The following is a 17,556-nucleotide window of genomic DNA, read 5'->3' as shown; positions in this document are numbered from 1 at the left end:
CGGTAGCAGAAAAAAATTATATGAATGACAAAGGACTGACTTACAGTCCTATGTATTGCTAGTCAAACACTTTCCCATATAAAATACCAGCCCGTAACAGACACATGCAAAAGACATAAAAAGTAAATCTTTCAGAAGCTAATGTTTTTTAAGTTATAGATAGAGGGATTGGATAGAAAACTGTGAAAGATATTAGAAAATAAGGTATAAGTAATTGATTCAGGACTGTCTGAGATATAGAGAAAAATGCTGTACGGAAGGTTGCCACTGGCTTACTGACTTTTTTATTTTCTAGTTGCTTTTGCCTACCACTGCTGAATCCAAGAGCTTAAGCACTTCCTATCTTATGCACATGTGTGTTGCACTACTACCTCTGATGATTCCAAAAAATGTTTTAATTTATTTTAAGTAGTGTGACTTTCTATTTTGGCTCCTTTTTCAGGTTTTATTTATAGTTCGATTCTATAATGAATGTTTAAAGCCCTTACTAGTAAGGTGAGCTCTTAACATTTTATGAACTTGTATTATTATTATTATTATTATTATATTATTAATGTAAGAGCACTCACTAATGGGTAAGTACCCTGCAAACCACTGACTGAAACTGGAATAGTTTCTGTATTCAAACTACTACTTTCTGTTTTTGAATTTGGTGTATATGTGTATTAGTATTTATTAGTGATAAAAGTCAAAACTGAATACTAATAAAACTTGTGAATAGAGGAGACTCAAGGGAAAAATATGTTTGATAATACAGTTAAGTCTCTTCCATTTAGAATTTTATTAGTTTCTGTCATGAGTATAAATATTGGTAGGCCTAACAAGGAATGGAAAGGGTTATATATGAATGCGCAGAAAGTATGGAAAAGTTTATCAAAACACAGGAGTAATGTAAATGAGGGAATGACTAGGAAGTAACAATGTCATTTCATAAGTCATGGTTTGGAGTGATGTTTCCTTGTCTTCAGAATCTGTATAGATACTTTTCCTTTCCCATGTTTGTTCCTTATCTTCATCCTGTTGAAAGTGTTTTAGAAAATTCTGAATCTTCTTAAAACATTAAAAAAAAATTGTGTGTTGGTGAATTATCATCGTATTATAAATCCTTCAGTTTACACCTCTTATCAAGTGAAGAATACTGTGATAAACTTTCCATATTCAAAATTTAAAAACTTCATTACTTTCATTTATTTGTGTATGGTAAGCATGTTAACCTAACATTTTTTGAGACTAGAAGATACTCGTAGCTTGTGCTATGGAATAACTGTTCCATCACTAATTATTTTTAGAGTGCAGACTAAAAATCATAATAATGATTATAAGAACTTAAACAGAAATGTGAACATTAAATATCCTCAGAAGTACTTATATTGTGAATAATCCCTTGTGTTTATTATATAATTTAAATGAGCTCTTGTGACATGTTCATCTAATATATGATATGAAAAAACACAGTTTAAGGGAAAGAATTATGTCACTGATAAGCAACCATTGCGTGAAACTAAAGTTGTTACTTTTAATTGTTGTAACATATTTATGTACCACGGATATTTATTTATCGAGATAAAAATTTACTCCATTAATGAGTAATTCTCCACCCAGTCTTTCCTACTGAATAAAATTTGATAACTTAGAAACTGAGTAATCAAATTTAATTGAAGAATGCTGAATATGGAAACATATGCAATACATTTGTTTACGCTTATGCAGAAATCAGTACTCCTGTATTTTTCTGATGGCCAAAGATGTAGAGAAATTTTATGGATTGGTACATATAATAAGATCTTGTATTCTCAGTGTTTTTTATAAAAATCTCAGCACAGTCTTTACTGTTTTGGGGAAAGTAATTAAAAGTGAAAAGTGCTGAGTAATTTTTGCTGATACATAGTTTTGAAAATTATACTTTTTTGGTCTGTAAGTGAAAGCTTATCTGCGGAAGTATGGGAGGGATTTTGATACAGTTTTTACTAATAGACAAACTGATGCATGTGGAGGAATGTTTGTGGGTGCACAAGATAAGCGTAAGGCTGGCCAACAGCAATGCCAGGGAGGTGCAGTGAAAGTTTCCGCTGACATCCTAAATGACCTGTAATGCAGGATGTATTGAATATTAACATGAGAACGGAGTGTTTCATAGAGAGTTAATGTTTAAGGAGTGTGTAGCAAAGTGCAGGAAAGGATCACACAAAAATTGTAGATTTTGTGGGGTTGGCATTTGAGTTGGACAGCCTGGTCGGATGGAATGTGCCACATTAGCAATACAGTTTGGCAGTTGGCACTCGGCTTTAGCTTGCACCAAACTGTCAAGTTGGGTGGATTGGACAACGCTGTAGCTCGCAACTCCCATCATTGCCACAAGATGTCACACTGAGCACCAATTAAATATGGAACATACAACATTTGTGCCTCCTGAGAACTTTCCTGGTGTGTGTTGCTTGAATTATTCTATGAAAATGATGATGTTCAGTTATCTAATGCTGTCCTCTGAATTTTAATCATGACTCTACACAGTGGGCCATAAACTTAATTACTGATACAACAGACATGTCATGTAGCACTACGTACTTAATGCTATGTGTTGCAAAGCTAAGATGGGTCGCTAGTTTGTTTATAAATTAAAAATCTTTTTTGTGCTCTAATATTACTATTTAATTTTACAGATGTGTTTCATCATTTACAGAAAAGTCACCTCCAGGGGAATTTTATTTATTTCCTGCCTGTCCTGACAGTTTCTACATTTTCTCTCAGAGCATCAAAGGTTAAAAGATGCATTTCCACTTCATTTTAAAAAATCTACTTGGAATAAACTTTAAAAAATTTACATCAAAATTTTTGGTTACTTTGTTTTTGTCTTCTAATCTCTGACCCATTGAGAAGAAATGGAAACATTGTCAAGAAAGCAGAAAGTAAATAAAAAATTCACTGAAGATGCCTTTAATGTCATGTGTCAAAAAAAATGTTTACTTTATAAAGGAATGTTTATATGGCTGTTGTGGAAAATAGTCATGTCAAGAAACTTGCTAATAAACACATTTTTAATAAATTATGGGATAGAGCTAAAAGGAAGGGCAGATCACACCCACTGCTGGAGGAAAGTGAAGGCAGACAAATATAAAAGGGGAGCTATCACAGATGGTAGACAAAAACAATAGATCAGAGGTGATACATTGATAAGCCCTAGGTTACAATCCAGAGATAATAAGGACAGAGTGAGAAGTAATGATAGATTAGGGGAACAGAAATTAATAGTTCAGGTAAGACTTAGGATAGAAAAAAATAGGTAAAAAGGGTCATAACAACTAAAAATATATATAATATAAAGTACGATGTAAAAGAGAAGGGGAGAGGGTTAACAAAGATTAAGTCTAGCTAAGGTGCAGATTTTCTCAAATCAAGGCTTGAAATGAAATCCTCTGTCTCTGATATCACCCACACACCACTCACTGTTACCTTCTGTCCCTCTCCTAACCTCAGTAACATTCTAGTCAATCCTTATGACATTCCTAAACCATTAACCATACACCAAGGTTTTCTCAACTGAATTTTTTTTTGGTGCAATAAACAGTTTTCATCAGATAATAAATGCAATGTGTAATGACAAGGGATATTTCTGAATGGAATGATACATAAATATGAATCTCACTGTGGCCAGGGGCAAGTGCATTGAGGTGTGTGTGTTTGTGTGTGTGTGTGTGTGTGTGTGTGTGTGTGTGTGTGTGTGCGTGTGCGTGTGTGCGTGTGTGTACTTCCACTAGAGAAAGAGTTGAAGTTCGAAAGCCAGTACAAATAGTTTTCTGTTGCATGTTTGTATGAGCTACAAATCATTCAACTGTACGTGAGTGGTTGCTTTACATATTATTCCACTTACAGCAATGTTACACTAATTGTAGAGCCTCAAATGGTTTCTCATTTGTAACACAAATATTGATCAATAGGTGCATAAATCATCATAGTGTTATGTGATTATGAAAATTAAAATAAGGATTTAAGCTCAGGGTTTAAAATCCCACTGATTATATACTCATTAGAGTTGAAGCTGTAGTTCTGATTTGACAAGGACAGGGAAGTGCGATTAAGGGAAAACTTAGTCTAGGTGGGACTTTGAACCCTGCTCCTGTAGAGAAAAAGGCCCATGTTTTAACCACTGCACTATCTTTTTTCATGATGAAAAAAGAGCTTACTTGGCTTTCTGTTCACTGATAATGTGTTTACAATCAGTCAGGGAATGTGAGAGGATATTAAAGAATAGTTGATTCTTTCAAAGAAAAAGACAGCAACCAGCCACTGTTAACATTGCCATTTATTGAAGTAGATATCACTGTAACTGGATCTGAAATGACAGGTTCATCTCCATATGGCTGTAAACATAAAATAAATGTGCATCTTGCGAACGGCCATCTGAAGATGAACTTGTCAATTCAAAACCAGTTACAACACTATTTGCTTAAATAAATAACATTTTTAAGAATGGCTGGTTGTTGTGTTTCTCTTTGAAAGAATGAACCTACATTTTGTACACAGCCACAGTATCAAGATGTCCATGTTCAAAAAAGTAGCTTACAGTTTTGTTTTCTGTATTTTTTTACCCCTCTTGACCAAGATTTTCTTTCTGCTCTCTTTGATTAATTTTCTATTTTTCTTACTCTCTATTATGAATGGTTTACCTTTCGTTAAATTTGTAAATTTGATGTTATGGTGCTTCTGTTATGATACATATTGATAAGAGGTAGCACAGTTTAATTTAAAATATGAAATTTGGTGTTCCAGAGCTTCAACTCTCGTGCAGCACTGAATGGCCACATTAGAATACACGGCGGTGGAGTCTGTGGACGTTCTCCTACACCAGACAAACGACCATCTGCCAGCACCCCTCCTACACTTGCAGATATACTTGAGGAATTTCCCTGCAAGATTTGTGGGAAGTAAGTGAAAGCCTACCAATGTTAACCACATCTCTCTAAAAGATCGGCACAAGGTAAATTTTATCTACAATCTTTTGCCTGGTGTGCACACTCCCACCTGCACCAAACTCCATGAAATTTAACTACGACCCCATTTGTTTTGTTGACATTTGTTGTTTTTCATGTGAATAGTGTAAATGTGCAATCAGAATGGATCATGATTCAGCATCTCATTTTTGCACATTTCACTCACACTTTTGGATTTTTTCCCTTGGTGGTATATTGCCACAAAATGACAAGACAACAAAGTTATTAACCATCTGCGAGATTTCTAATTTCCCTTTAACGAAGTAAAATGTCATGCAAATGTGTGATAACTTTTCCTAATCCCAATTTAGCATGACCAAAACAGAGCCTATGGAGATATTAACAGATTTGTGAGGACTGGCCATATGCTCTTGTTTTTGTTAACTTTACAAAGCAATATGTGCAGTTAAGAATTATCATGCGCCACTAAAATAGAAATAATGTAAACTGATGTTTTGTCGTTGTTCCTTCTTTTCTTATTCTTCTTTTAAAGCTGGTGTGCATGGGTGACATGTCAAGAACTGGTGGTAGTTATATAGCACCAAGATTGATTACATATGACAGTATCCTCTTCTCTGTGTCAGTGATAGCCAGATCATGACGAATTGAACTTTTTTGTAGAACAGTAATATTATATGCACATTGCAAATTATTAATTTCAGTAATACTTTTAATGATGTGTTGAAGTAGTAGTATGAATCTGGCCTCAAAGCTATGGGTGGTAACGTCTTAGATTTGGTTTTGTGTGTGTGTGAATGAAAGAAGCATTACTTGTAAGTCTCCTGGGTCTCTCTCTCTCTTTTCTGTTTTTAACCAAAGAAAGAAAGCTAGAAAATGCTACGAAATGAAACAGAACATTTCAGATCATTCATGTTTTACAACTTGCAGTCTGGAGTTGGAGCTCCTTAATGAATGACAACTTTGTGTACTCTGCAAAATACACATAGGAGAAAACCAAAAGAAAACCAAAATACAAAGAAAGAAATAAGAGTGCATTAAAACCCATGAAATATCTGAATTATGCTGAATTTGCTTTAGGAAGCAAAATGTCATAGCAGTTAACTGCATATATAATGAAGACACAATGTAATTACAATATTAAGAAAAATATCTGAAAAGATGGGAATGCCAACAGTGTGACTCCTTATTACCATACATTTTGTGTGCTTATTGTGGTTAATCTTGTATGTGACCGTACATCTTAAAATGAATATAGCTCTTAATAAATATAGTCTAAAATCATGTGGCAAATATTTTGCAACAAGCTGTAATACATCTACATCTACATATACACTCCACAAGTCACCGTGGGGTGCATGGTGGAGGGTACCATGTACCATTACTATTTATTTCTCTTCCTGTTCTGCTCACAAATAAAGCGAGGGAAAAACACCTGTCTAATCATCAGTATGAACCCTAATTTCTCACGTCTTATTTTCAATCAGCTATACTGAAACCAAATTTAATTTCTTTTCAACAGACTATCCAGAAACCTGAATCATAAGGTATTCAAATTACGTTGTGTACTAAAATACAGTGCAAGCCTGCTTTTTTCAAAAGTGTCATCAGCTCATGGAGGAAGCTGCATGTCGCAAAGCATATCCTATTTTTATTTCTGTCAAGATGGCTTCTCTCAATGTTAGTTCTTAAAGAGCTTTCATCAAAGGAACAGTTCATTCTTACACCAAAACATGGTACTTCCACTTGAAATGATCTACAAAGATTTGGACCCTGTGTCAGCTAGATTATTCCTTGTCTCCTAATAAAAGCCAGTTCCCAGCAGGTCAATGCCTCCTTTAGAGGATTTTGTTCATGCTGAATGGTGTACTAAAAATGTGAGCAACTCTATGCTCGATGCATTTCTTATTGTGCTTGATAAAGACTGAGAGTACTGAAGCAGATGAGCAATTATTCATTGCGATGGTCCCTTGTGGTGTCATTGTCTTTAGGATTACCTGTACGTCTAGTTTTGCATCATACATTATGAATGTGATGGAGAAGAATTCTGAAAATAGGCGAAAACTAGGAGAATCAAGGATATCTTCTGTACTACAAACAAGGCAGTGCAGTGGTAAGGCTCTGGACTTGCATTTGGAGGATGGTATTTCAATTCCCTGGCCACTCCTCCAGATTTATGTTTTCCATAATTTTTCTAAATCAGTTACAGCAAATGCCTGAATGGGCCCTTCTGTAAAGACAGAACTAATTTCCGTCATCAGAGTCCCCAATCTGAGCTTGTGCTCCACCTCTAATGACCTCATTGTTGACAGGAAGTAAATCCTAACCACCCTTTCTCCCTTCTTCGACGTCAACCTCCCCATCTGCTCCTCTCCCCCCTCCAACACATTTTTGGGTAGGTGTTAGTAAACATTGGTGAATGGGAAACACCTGCTCAATTTGCTCTGTTTGTTACTTTTCACTGTTTTTAAGTCATATATTCTCAACATGCATTCTATCCTTACAGACATTGACATTCTTAAATGAGATCAAATATACCTTTGCTATTGCAGATAAGTTTTGTGTTGTTGAATTTGTTCTGTTACAATTACTCTTCAGTAAAATGTTCCCAACAACAAATTAGGAAGTTTAACAGTGTAGGAAAACATAGATTGTTGTTTGCCATAAAGACAACACATTAAGTTGCAGACAGGTACAACTCAACAACACTTACACAAAGTTTTTGGCTGCAGCCTTCATCAGCAAAAGAGAAGGAGAAACAGTGACACACACGATTCATACATATAAGCAAGCACACCTCATGCACACCTGATCGCCAGCTCCAGCAGCTCAGGTTTGAATGCAAGTATCACGTGGGATGTCAGCAGCAATCTGGAGGGGGAGGACAGTAGTGTACAGGTGGGGGCACAGAGGAACGCTGCCTGGCGGAGTGTGCAGGGACTAGGAGGTCAACAGGCACAGCATGTGGTGCTGAGTGAAGAAGGGTGGTTGTGGGGTATGAATGTGGGGGAAAGAAGGAGTGAAAAGGAAAGGAGTGGGGAAAGATGGGAGGGTGTATTGGCACAGAGTGGCAAACAAAGAAGCTGGGAGATGAGAACAGGTAGGAGATGTTAGGACACATTGGATGGAAACTGTTGGGTGGAGATATGGAGCAGTATGTTATTGTGGGCTGAGACCAGTATAATTATGGGAGCAGAGAATGTGTTGTAAAGTTAGCTCCAATCTTCACATTTCAGAAAAGCGGGTGGTGAGGTCCAGATGGCTTGGGCATTGAAACAACCATTGAAATCAATCGTGTTATGCTCAGCTGCATATTGTTCCACAGGATATCTACTTTGCTCTTGGCCACCGTTCGGTGGTGGCCATTCATCCTGGCGAGCAGCTGGTTGTACTCATATCAGTACAATGGCTGCTTTCGCAGGTGCCTTGACCTCTGCTGGGGTAGGGCAATCCTCTGAATAGGAAGTGCTGGGTGGGTGGATTGGGCAGGTCTTGCGGCTGGGTCTTCCACAGGGATATGATCCTTGTGGTAAGTGGTTGGGATTGGGAGTGGTGTAGGAATGGATTAGAATGTTGTGGAAGTTGGGTGGGTGACAGAGCACCATTTTAGGAAGGGTGTGAAGGATTTCAGGTATGATGATAGGTAATCAAATCCCTGATGAAGTATATGGTTCAGTTGTTCCAGTCCTGAGTGGTGCTGAGTGACGAAAGGAGAACTCCTTTGTGACTGATTCTTGGTGGTGGTGGTGGTGGAAGGATTGGAAAGCGAGGGGAAATGGCATTGGGGGGGGGGATAGTGTTTGACGGCCTTGTTGAGACCCTCCGCATACTGAGTGAGGGAGTTCTTGTCACTGCAAATATGTCATCCCCGGGTTGGGAGTTTTTTTTTTTTTTTTTTTTTTTTTTTTTTTTTTTTTTTTTTTTTTTTTTTTTTTTAAAGGGATGATAGCAATCAAAATGCAGGCACTGTTGGTGGTTTGTGGGTTTAACATGGACAGAGGTGTGGACAGCCCATCAAAGAGGAGGAGGTCAATGTCTAGGAAAGTGGCACACTGGGTTGAGGATAACCAAATGAAGCAGATGGGAGAGAAGGTGTTGAGGTTGTGAAGGAATGAAGATAGTGTCTTGGCCTTGAGTCCCAATCATGAAGATATCATCAATGAAACCGAACTAGAATAAGGGGGCAGGCAAGGAAGGGCTCCTTTAGATGACCCATAAACAGGCTGGCATAGAAGGGTGATATGTGGGTAGGCAAGGAAGGGCTCCTCTAGATGACCCATAAACAGGTTGGCATGGGAGGGTGCTATGTGGGTGCCCATGACTGTGCTACAGATTTGTTTGTATAGCTTTCCTTCAAAGGATAAGAAGTTATGAGATAGCCGTCATCCCTTTTACACCAAAAAATCCACCCCATACAGTGTGGCCTCCCAGGAACAGCATATCTGCAGTGACAAGAACTCCCTTGCTCAGCATGCTGAGGGTCTCACCAAGGTCTTCACAGATGGGCACTACCCCCCAAGCCTAATCTACAAACACATCTCCTGTGCCATTTTCTATCATGCCCCCAATCCTCCCATCACTGCCAAGAACAGACCACGAAGGAGTGCTCCCTTTGTTACCCAGTACCACCGCAGACTGGAACAGAGTGAGATAATGTTACGTGTTAGGAAATAACATCTATTGCAGTTGCTCACCTGAAATTTCTGCATAATCCTTGCCCATGATGCAGCCCTGCAAATTAATAAAAGGCCAGAAAAACACCACTAATGTTGTATTCAAACATTACAGGATTGTTTTTCCTATTCATGTACTCCCAACCATTTGTCATTTGTCATGCTAGGTTTTTTCTTTGCAGGCACTGTATAATTTTGAATTACTGCAGATTTGTACTAATTTTGATTGCTGTTGCTGCACTAACTATGGACATGCATGTCATCTTTCAGTTGTTAATGCATAGTCTGCTTTCATATGTTTGTGTTCCATTACTAGTGATCTTCTTGGAAAGCAGCAAATAGTACCACTGAAGCAATCAGATCGTTTTTAAAGCCAAAAGTATTATCCATTTTCAGTATCGCCTAAGCATGTTGCGAGCAAAATATTGACTATTTCACTCATTTTCTTATTTCATTCTTTGTTTCTCCTTCTTCTTCTTCTTCTCATTTTTTGACTCAGTGATAACACTATGAAATCAGTCCCAGATTAAATCATTGTTATTTACCTTTATAATTTCTCATTGTATTTGTGATTATTGTATCCTTGAATCTTATAGTCTAAACTAAAAGCTTAAAACAAATATAAATGGGAAGATCCTTTAACCAACATAATAAATGCTGATTCATCAGTGTCAGAAATCAGAAAATATAAAATTCTGTTAATATTTTACAGAGTAATATAATGTCATTGCTTCTAAGAGAGACATCATACCAAATCCAGTTTGGTATATTTGTGATCACGTCTGTGTATGAAACATGCACCTCTGGATAGTCAACTTGAACTGAGGCATTGAGAAACATAAGATCCTCAAGCACAGTATATGTGAATATTCACAAAAAGTTGTTTCATCGATTTCTCTGATATTCATTTCCATATAAGTTTGACAATGATGTGTTATAGACCCTTAAGATTCTAAACACAGTATACCAGCTTTATATTTGTTTTGCATTGTATTCTAATTTTTTTTTGTCACTGATAATGGCAATGGATTTTTGTCTGCTTAACTACTACTCAATTTTTTTTCTTTTCAAAGTGAGTAAGAGCCTGTTCTCTTAACAGTTCTGCATTTTGTGTGCAGAAATGAATATGTTCCATTAAACACTGGTGCAAGATTCCACAGAAATTCTTTCTACACTTGGAAGTTTTGGCAGGTGCACACATTTTAAAAATATTGAACAGACCAATGTGTTTAAATAACTTAATCTCTTTTACCAGTCTCCAAAATGGAACATCGAGAGCAGGGCCTGCAGACAAACAAAAATGCATTCAAATCTCCTGTGTTTGGAATTTTAAAATAATTATTTCATCAACAGAAAGGGAAAATTATGAAATAAGATGAAAAGTAAGATGTGAAGGTGCTTAAGGAAAGGAAATAAGATTCCAAACCATAAATTGAGAAACATATGAAGTTCTGGAAAGCAATTAGATGCAATAGTACTTCTAAAAGCTTTCTTGCAACTTGTGACTCTTATACACTGATGAAACAAAACATTATGACAACTGCCCACCAAGAGACTGAATGCCACCTGGTGGCACTGCAGTCACGTGACTCAGTAAGGAAAGTATATAAGCAGAGCAGAGACAAACATGAATCATTCTAATGATGATAAATGCTGCGAATCAAGAAATCCACAGATATAGATTACTTTGATAATGTGCGGATTGTTATCTACATCTACATCCATACTCCGCAAGCCACCTGACAGTGTGTGGCGGAGGGTACCTTGAGTACCTTTATCGGTTCTCCCTTCTATTCCAGTCTCGTATTGTTCATGGAAAGAAGGATTGTCAGTTTGCCTCTGTGCGGGCTCTAATCTCTCTTATTTTATCCTCATGGTCTCTTCGCGAGATATACATAGGAGGGAGCAATATACTGCCAATATACTGCTTGACTCCTCGGTGAAGGTATGTTCTCGAAACTTCAACAAAAGCCCGTACCGAGCTACTGAGTGTCTCTCCTGCAGAGTCTTCCACTGGAGTTTATCTATCATCACTTTCGCGATTACTAAATGATCCTGTAATGAAGCGCGCTGCTCCCTGTTGGATCTTCTCTCTCTCTTCTATCAACCATATCTGGTATGGATCCCACACTGCTGAGCAGTATTCAAGCAGTGGGTGAACAAGCATACTGTAAACTACTTCCTTTGTTTTCGGATTGCATTTCCTTAGGATTCTTCCAATGAGTCTCAGTCTGGCATCTGCTTTGCCGACGATCAACTTTATATGATCATTCCATTTTAAATCACTCCTAATGCGTACTCCCAGATAATTTATGGAATTAACTGCTTCCAGTTGCTGACCTGCTATATTGTAGCTAAATGATAAGGGATCTTTCTTTCTATGTATTCGAAGCACATTACACTTGTCTACATTGACATTCAATTGCCATTCCCTACACAATGCGTCAGTTCGCTGCAGATCCTCCTGCATTTCAGTACAACCTCTCGATATACCACAGCATCATCCGCAAAAAGCCTCAGTGAACTTCCAATGTCATCCACAAGGTCATTTATGTATATTGTGAATAACAACGGTCCTACGACACTCCCCTGCGGCACACCTGAAATCACTCTTACTTCGGAAGACTTCTTTCCATTGAGAATGACATGCTGCATTATGTTATCTAGGAACTCTTCAATCCAATCACACAATTGGTCTGATAGTCCATATGCTCTTACTTTGTTCATTAAACGACTGTGGGAAACTGTATCAAACGCTTTGCAGAAGTCAAGAAACACGGCATCTACCTGGGAACCCGTGTCTATGGCCCTCTGAGTCTCGTGGCCGAATAGCGCGAGCTGGGTTTCACACGACCATCTTTATCGAACCCCATGCTGATTCCTACAGAGTAGATTTCTAGTCTCCAGAAGAGTCATTATGTTCACATAATATGTGTAGATTTCTAGTCTCCAGAAAAGTCATTAGAGATATAGGTCTATAGTTCTGCACATCTGTTCGACGTCCCTTCTTGAAAACGGGGATGACCTGTGCCCTTTCCAATTCTTTGGAACGCTACGCTCTTCTAGAGACCTAATGTACACCGCTGCAAGAAGGGGGGCAAGTTCCTTCGCGTACTCTGTGTAAAATTGAACTGGTATCCCATCAGGTCCAGTGGCCTTTCCTCTTTTGAGCGATTTTAGTTGTTTCTCTATCCCTCTGTCGTCTATTTCGATATCTACCATTTTGTCATCTGTGTGACAATCTACAGAAGGAACTACAGTGCAGTCTTCCTCCGTGAAAAAGCTTTGGAAAAAGATGTTTAGTATTTTGGCCTTTAGTCTGTCATCCTCTGTTTCAGTACCAGTTTGGTTACAAAGTGTCTGGACATTTTGTTTTGATCCACCTAACACTTTGACATAAAACCAAAATTTCTTAGGATTTTCTGCCAAGTCAGTACATAGAACTTTACTTTCGAATTCATTGAATGCCTCTCGCATAGCCCTCCTCACACCACATTTCGCTTCGCATAATTTTTGTTTGTCTGCAAGGCTTTGGCTATGTTTATGTTTGCTGTGAAGTTCTCTTTGCTTCTGCAGCAGTTTTCAAACTCAGTTGTTGTACCACAGTGGCTCTTTTCCATCTCTTATGATCTTGCTTGGCACATACTCATCTAACGCATATTGTACAATGGTATTGAACTTTGTCCACTGATCCTCAACACTCTCTGTACTTGAGACAAAACTTTGGTGTTGAGCCATCAGGTACTCTGAAATCTGCTTTTTGTCACTTTTGCTAAACAGAAAAATCTTGCTACCTTTTTTAATATTTCTATTTATGGCTGAAATCATCGATGCAGTAACCACTTTATGATCGCTGATTCCCTGTTCTGCATATTTCGGGTCTGTTTGTCACCAGAAGGTCTAATATGTTATCAACACGAGTCGGTTCTCTGTTTAACTGCTCAAGGTAGTTTTCAGATAACGCACTTAAAAAAATTTCACTGGATTCTTTGTCCTTGCCACCTGGTATGAATGTTTGAGTCTCCCAGTCTATATCCGGCAAATTAAAATCTCCATCCAGAACTATAACATGGGAACAAGCATCTCAGAAACAGGAATTTTCGAATCCATGCCATGTTGAATCACTGCTGTATTATATTTCAAAGGGGACTAACCCACAATTAAGGAGGTTGTCATAATATTTGGCTCATCGGTATAAATCTGAACATAGCTTGGTGTATCCTTCTTTTTCAGTAACTGCAAATCTTACCATATCTCCTATTTTCTGTGCTTTTCTTACTCTTGTGAAGAAACCGTTGTAAAAGTTGTATAAAGATGTATCTATGATTTTTATTTGTGACCCTTTTAGTCCTTTCCAGTTGCTTCTTTCTTAGCAGATACTCAATATGCATTACTCTTATGTTTGAAATATTGCCAAGATTCATTCCTGATGATCATTGAGAATGAGATAATCACTGTATAAGACACTGGGAATGCCTCAAATTTCATACGTCTACACATACTTGAACCCTCAAGTGTAACAAGAAGGTACATTCTGAATCATCCAGAAACTACATTCAGGAAAGACATATGTTGTTGAGGATGTAGAAATTCTAAGATACTTAATGATATAGTTAACTGTGAACAGCACTCAAAGAATATGCAGTTTTTATCTGTACAAATGAGATAAAATATCAGTGAGACAGTCTCAAGAAAAATATAGCAGCTGTTTTTAACCCACTAATTAAAATCAGAGTACTTCTTAATGAAATTTTTGTCACTTATATTAGAAATTACTTTGCATGTTGTGCGAGTTTTAGGTGGGTACTTGCAAAGTAAATGTGTATTTTGTCCACATGACGTATGAATAACAATCAAAATGAAAATTGCCCAGATCAACAGCAATGTAGTAGATTCAATAAAACTGTATTCCATAATATATTTTATCAAAATTGTTGTTGTGGCATTTACGTAAAGGATTTGTGTGCATCTAGAAGGTTTTGTTAACATAAAAACATCAGTAATATTTACGTTTTAGTATTCTGGTGAATATGGATCTTCCATTGCTTTCATAAATTCCTTCGGTTCTTGAGACACTTACTGTAATCATGAGGCTAAGTTTTTTTAAGGTTAGCGTAGCATAAGTTTACTGCCAGTTATGAAACTAATTTCATGAAATATCTGGAAATTTAGTTAGTAATGTCATCAAGTTGAACTATCTGTTCTCTCTAATCACTGGATCAAAAATTTCTAACATTCCTCATTCCATTTTGAAAGTAATCAATTTTTCACATCACAAGTGACAGCTGTTTCTATTATGTATGTCTCCATAAACAACTGTTATTGCCTGCACCAGTTACACAACAAGATATGTTTTGGTGTACACATGCAGCGAAAACAACAAACTTTGATTTATGTAGTCCCAAATTGGCAGTAGACCTCCTGTGTTGTCAGACTTCATGAATAGGACTTCTTTTCTGGCTGAACTTTTTGAGATAAATCCTTTGTAAGAATGAACTCCTTTAAGATACATTAATCTGGTTGAACCTGTAACATACTGGGTACAAACAACATACAGTTGCCTCTAAAAATCGAAAGTAACAATGAATTTCTAACCTGAATAGTGAGTGTACTTTATGTGATGAGTCACTATCAATCCCCCCATGTTTTGCCTACTCCTCTCCACACTACTCCTTCCCTCCCCACTCCCCTCCCTATGTCTCTTTTCCTTGCCTTCCACAGTTGGCCACAAATATTGTGTGTTTGACAGTGTCATGTCAATAACAACAATATAATCACCTGCTTAATGAAAGTAAGAGATTTGCAATGACTATGCATATAATTATAACTGTATCCTAAGTATTTAACTTTGGAGAATTCCAAAGAGAGAGTAATCTCCACGTGGTTTACTATATTCATTTCCAGTTTCTTTGAGCGAATCCATAAGGCAGTTAAGTTGTGTATCTGAGTGGTCTTGGCCTTTACTGATCATGTCTTTTCAGTGTCCTTCATGTGGGCTCAACATGACATGTATGATCCTTATGTTTATTCTTATTTTTTTTTTTTAAGTATTATGATCATACAGTACATTTTTTAGTTTCATCAAGTAATTTTGTAAAAGGAGAGATGAAACTGAAGTTAGTGCTTTGTAACTGCAAAATAGTAATGGAGCTCTTTCTTCTCAGTATAAATGTGGACCATTGGGAATGTCTTGTGCTCTTGGAAAACAGTTGGTGAAAACTGACAGTAGTAAATTGTTAAGCACTGCATGATTAGAGATCTGTGAAATGTCTTATAGGGTAATGCACTTTACTGAACTTCAGTTTCATTCATTACGTACTAAGTATATTTGCATTTAGTAAATAGGATAGAGCACACACACACACACACACACACACACACACCTATATATATATGCATGTTACATACAACTTATTACACCGTTATATTTTGCAGAGTTTTCAATAAAGTCAAAAGTCGTAGTGCTCACATGAAGTCTCATCGTCCTCCGGATGCTGAGCCGAAGAAGCCTAAGCTAGATACTAACAAGATGGAAGCTGCTGAACATCTTTTAGTTCGGTCACTGGGAGTAACTACATCAATTGGTCTTGGGAGACACACCTGAGCCGTAACTGTTATGCAGTACAATCATGAGGTGTCAAACAGAAGAAATAATAGTTCACCCACAAGTAATTTTCAACAATTGTATATGGATTGAACAGTATCATCATGTAACAAATGTTAAAATTCTTGTATATATATCTTTCAGATACTTTTATACAGCTGAATGAATACACTCTCTTGCAAACACACACACACACACACACACACACACACACACACATTTCTAAATAAATTATGTTTCATGCTTTACAGGTTTTCCAGATCCATTGTTTAAATCCTTCCCACTAACTGTAAATAAACTATGTTATTTGTAAAGAGTCTTATCTTGTTTTTAAAATGGATAGTCAGATTTTCTGCAGCTGGCAAAGTAATAATTACCACACAAGCTTAAGGTAAATACTTAATTACTTTGTGGGTGAGCTAATCTAGAGTAATATTTTGCATAATATGAACTGGAGCAATAGTGAATGGTTTATCTTCTGTAAATATTATTTATTATTGTGCTTAATATTGATATATTGTTGAAAAGATAAATGTAAAATTGATGTTTTATTGGATTTCATGGTACACATCAGGGTTATATTCATGCAACTAGCATTAAGTAACATATCAACAAAAAAGCAATTGAAGTGACATTCCTAGAAGTGTACTTAGGAAATAATGTATTGTGCCATTTTGGGATTGGCAGTGCTGTGAAGTGTCCACTTCTGAAACAAAACTCGAAAGTGAGTGGTCAAATACATAGTTCTGTTTTCCTAAACAAACCAGTATAGAGCAAGGGAGAAGGCTCCAAGTGGAACATCGTATAGTGAGTGGAATTACATAACATAAAATGTGCTCAATGATCGATAATCTTTTTGTCTTTCTTCTTCATTGTCTGCTTTGTTTCCATTAGAATTTTGTATGCCAAAATAAGACAAATAATGTACAATGTGTCTTGCCTTGTCACTGTGTTCTCATGTTTTTGGCATTTATTTCTAAGTTCTCTGTATTCAGTGTGTGAAGACCAATACTCATGCATTACATAAAGTATAGTAGCAAAAAAAAAAAAAAAAAAAAAAAAAGAAAGAAAGAAAGAAAAAAATTAAAACTGTGAAGCCTCAGTACATACATCAGTGTGCTTCAATTCTGTATAAATGCATAAGAGACGATATTATTTCACAGGACCGCTGAAAGAAATGGCCAATAAGCCAAACATAATTTATTAACTCCGGTGCAAGGCACGTGAAGCCTTGAATGACAGTATTATCTTTAAAAACTAGTGTAGTGTTTGGGTTCTTAATACTCTTCGCCTAATCTGCTTTGTTTGAAATTACGGCAGCTAGTTCTGATTA

At 36.9% G+C, this 17,556-nt stretch overlaps 1 protein-coding gene across 2 annotated transcripts in view; it reads left to right on the top strand.

Annotated features, from left to right (window-relative positions):
• Positions 1-17,283, top strand: part of LOC124715572 — a 397,577-nt gene extending 380,294 nt beyond the window's left edge. For both annotated transcript variants that reach the window (XM_047243106.1, XM_047243105.1), the window contains exons 14-16: positions 2,681-2,758; positions 4,768-4,922; positions 16,055-17,283. In XM_047243106.1, the coding sequence (XP_047099062.1) occupies positions 2,681-2,758; positions 4,768-4,922; positions 16,055-16,223 (402 nt within the window). In that variant the 3' untranslated portion in view covers positions 16,224-17,283. The remainder of the gene's footprint in view (positions 1-2,680; positions 2,759-4,767; positions 4,923-16,054) is intronic.
• The last annotated feature ends 273 nt before the right edge of the window (positions 17,284-17,556 follow it).

This window comes from Schistocerca piceifrons, chromosome 1 (genome assembly GCF_021461385.2).
Source record: "Schistocerca piceifrons isolate TAMUIC-IGC-003096 chromosome 1, iqSchPice1.1, whole genome shotgun sequence".
NCBI classification, from domain to species: domain Eukaryota; kingdom Metazoa; phylum Arthropoda; class Insecta; order Orthoptera; family Acrididae; genus Schistocerca; species Schistocerca piceifrons.
Note: the sequence above shows the minus strand (reverse complement) of the source record. Positions and strands in the feature narration are given on the sequence as shown.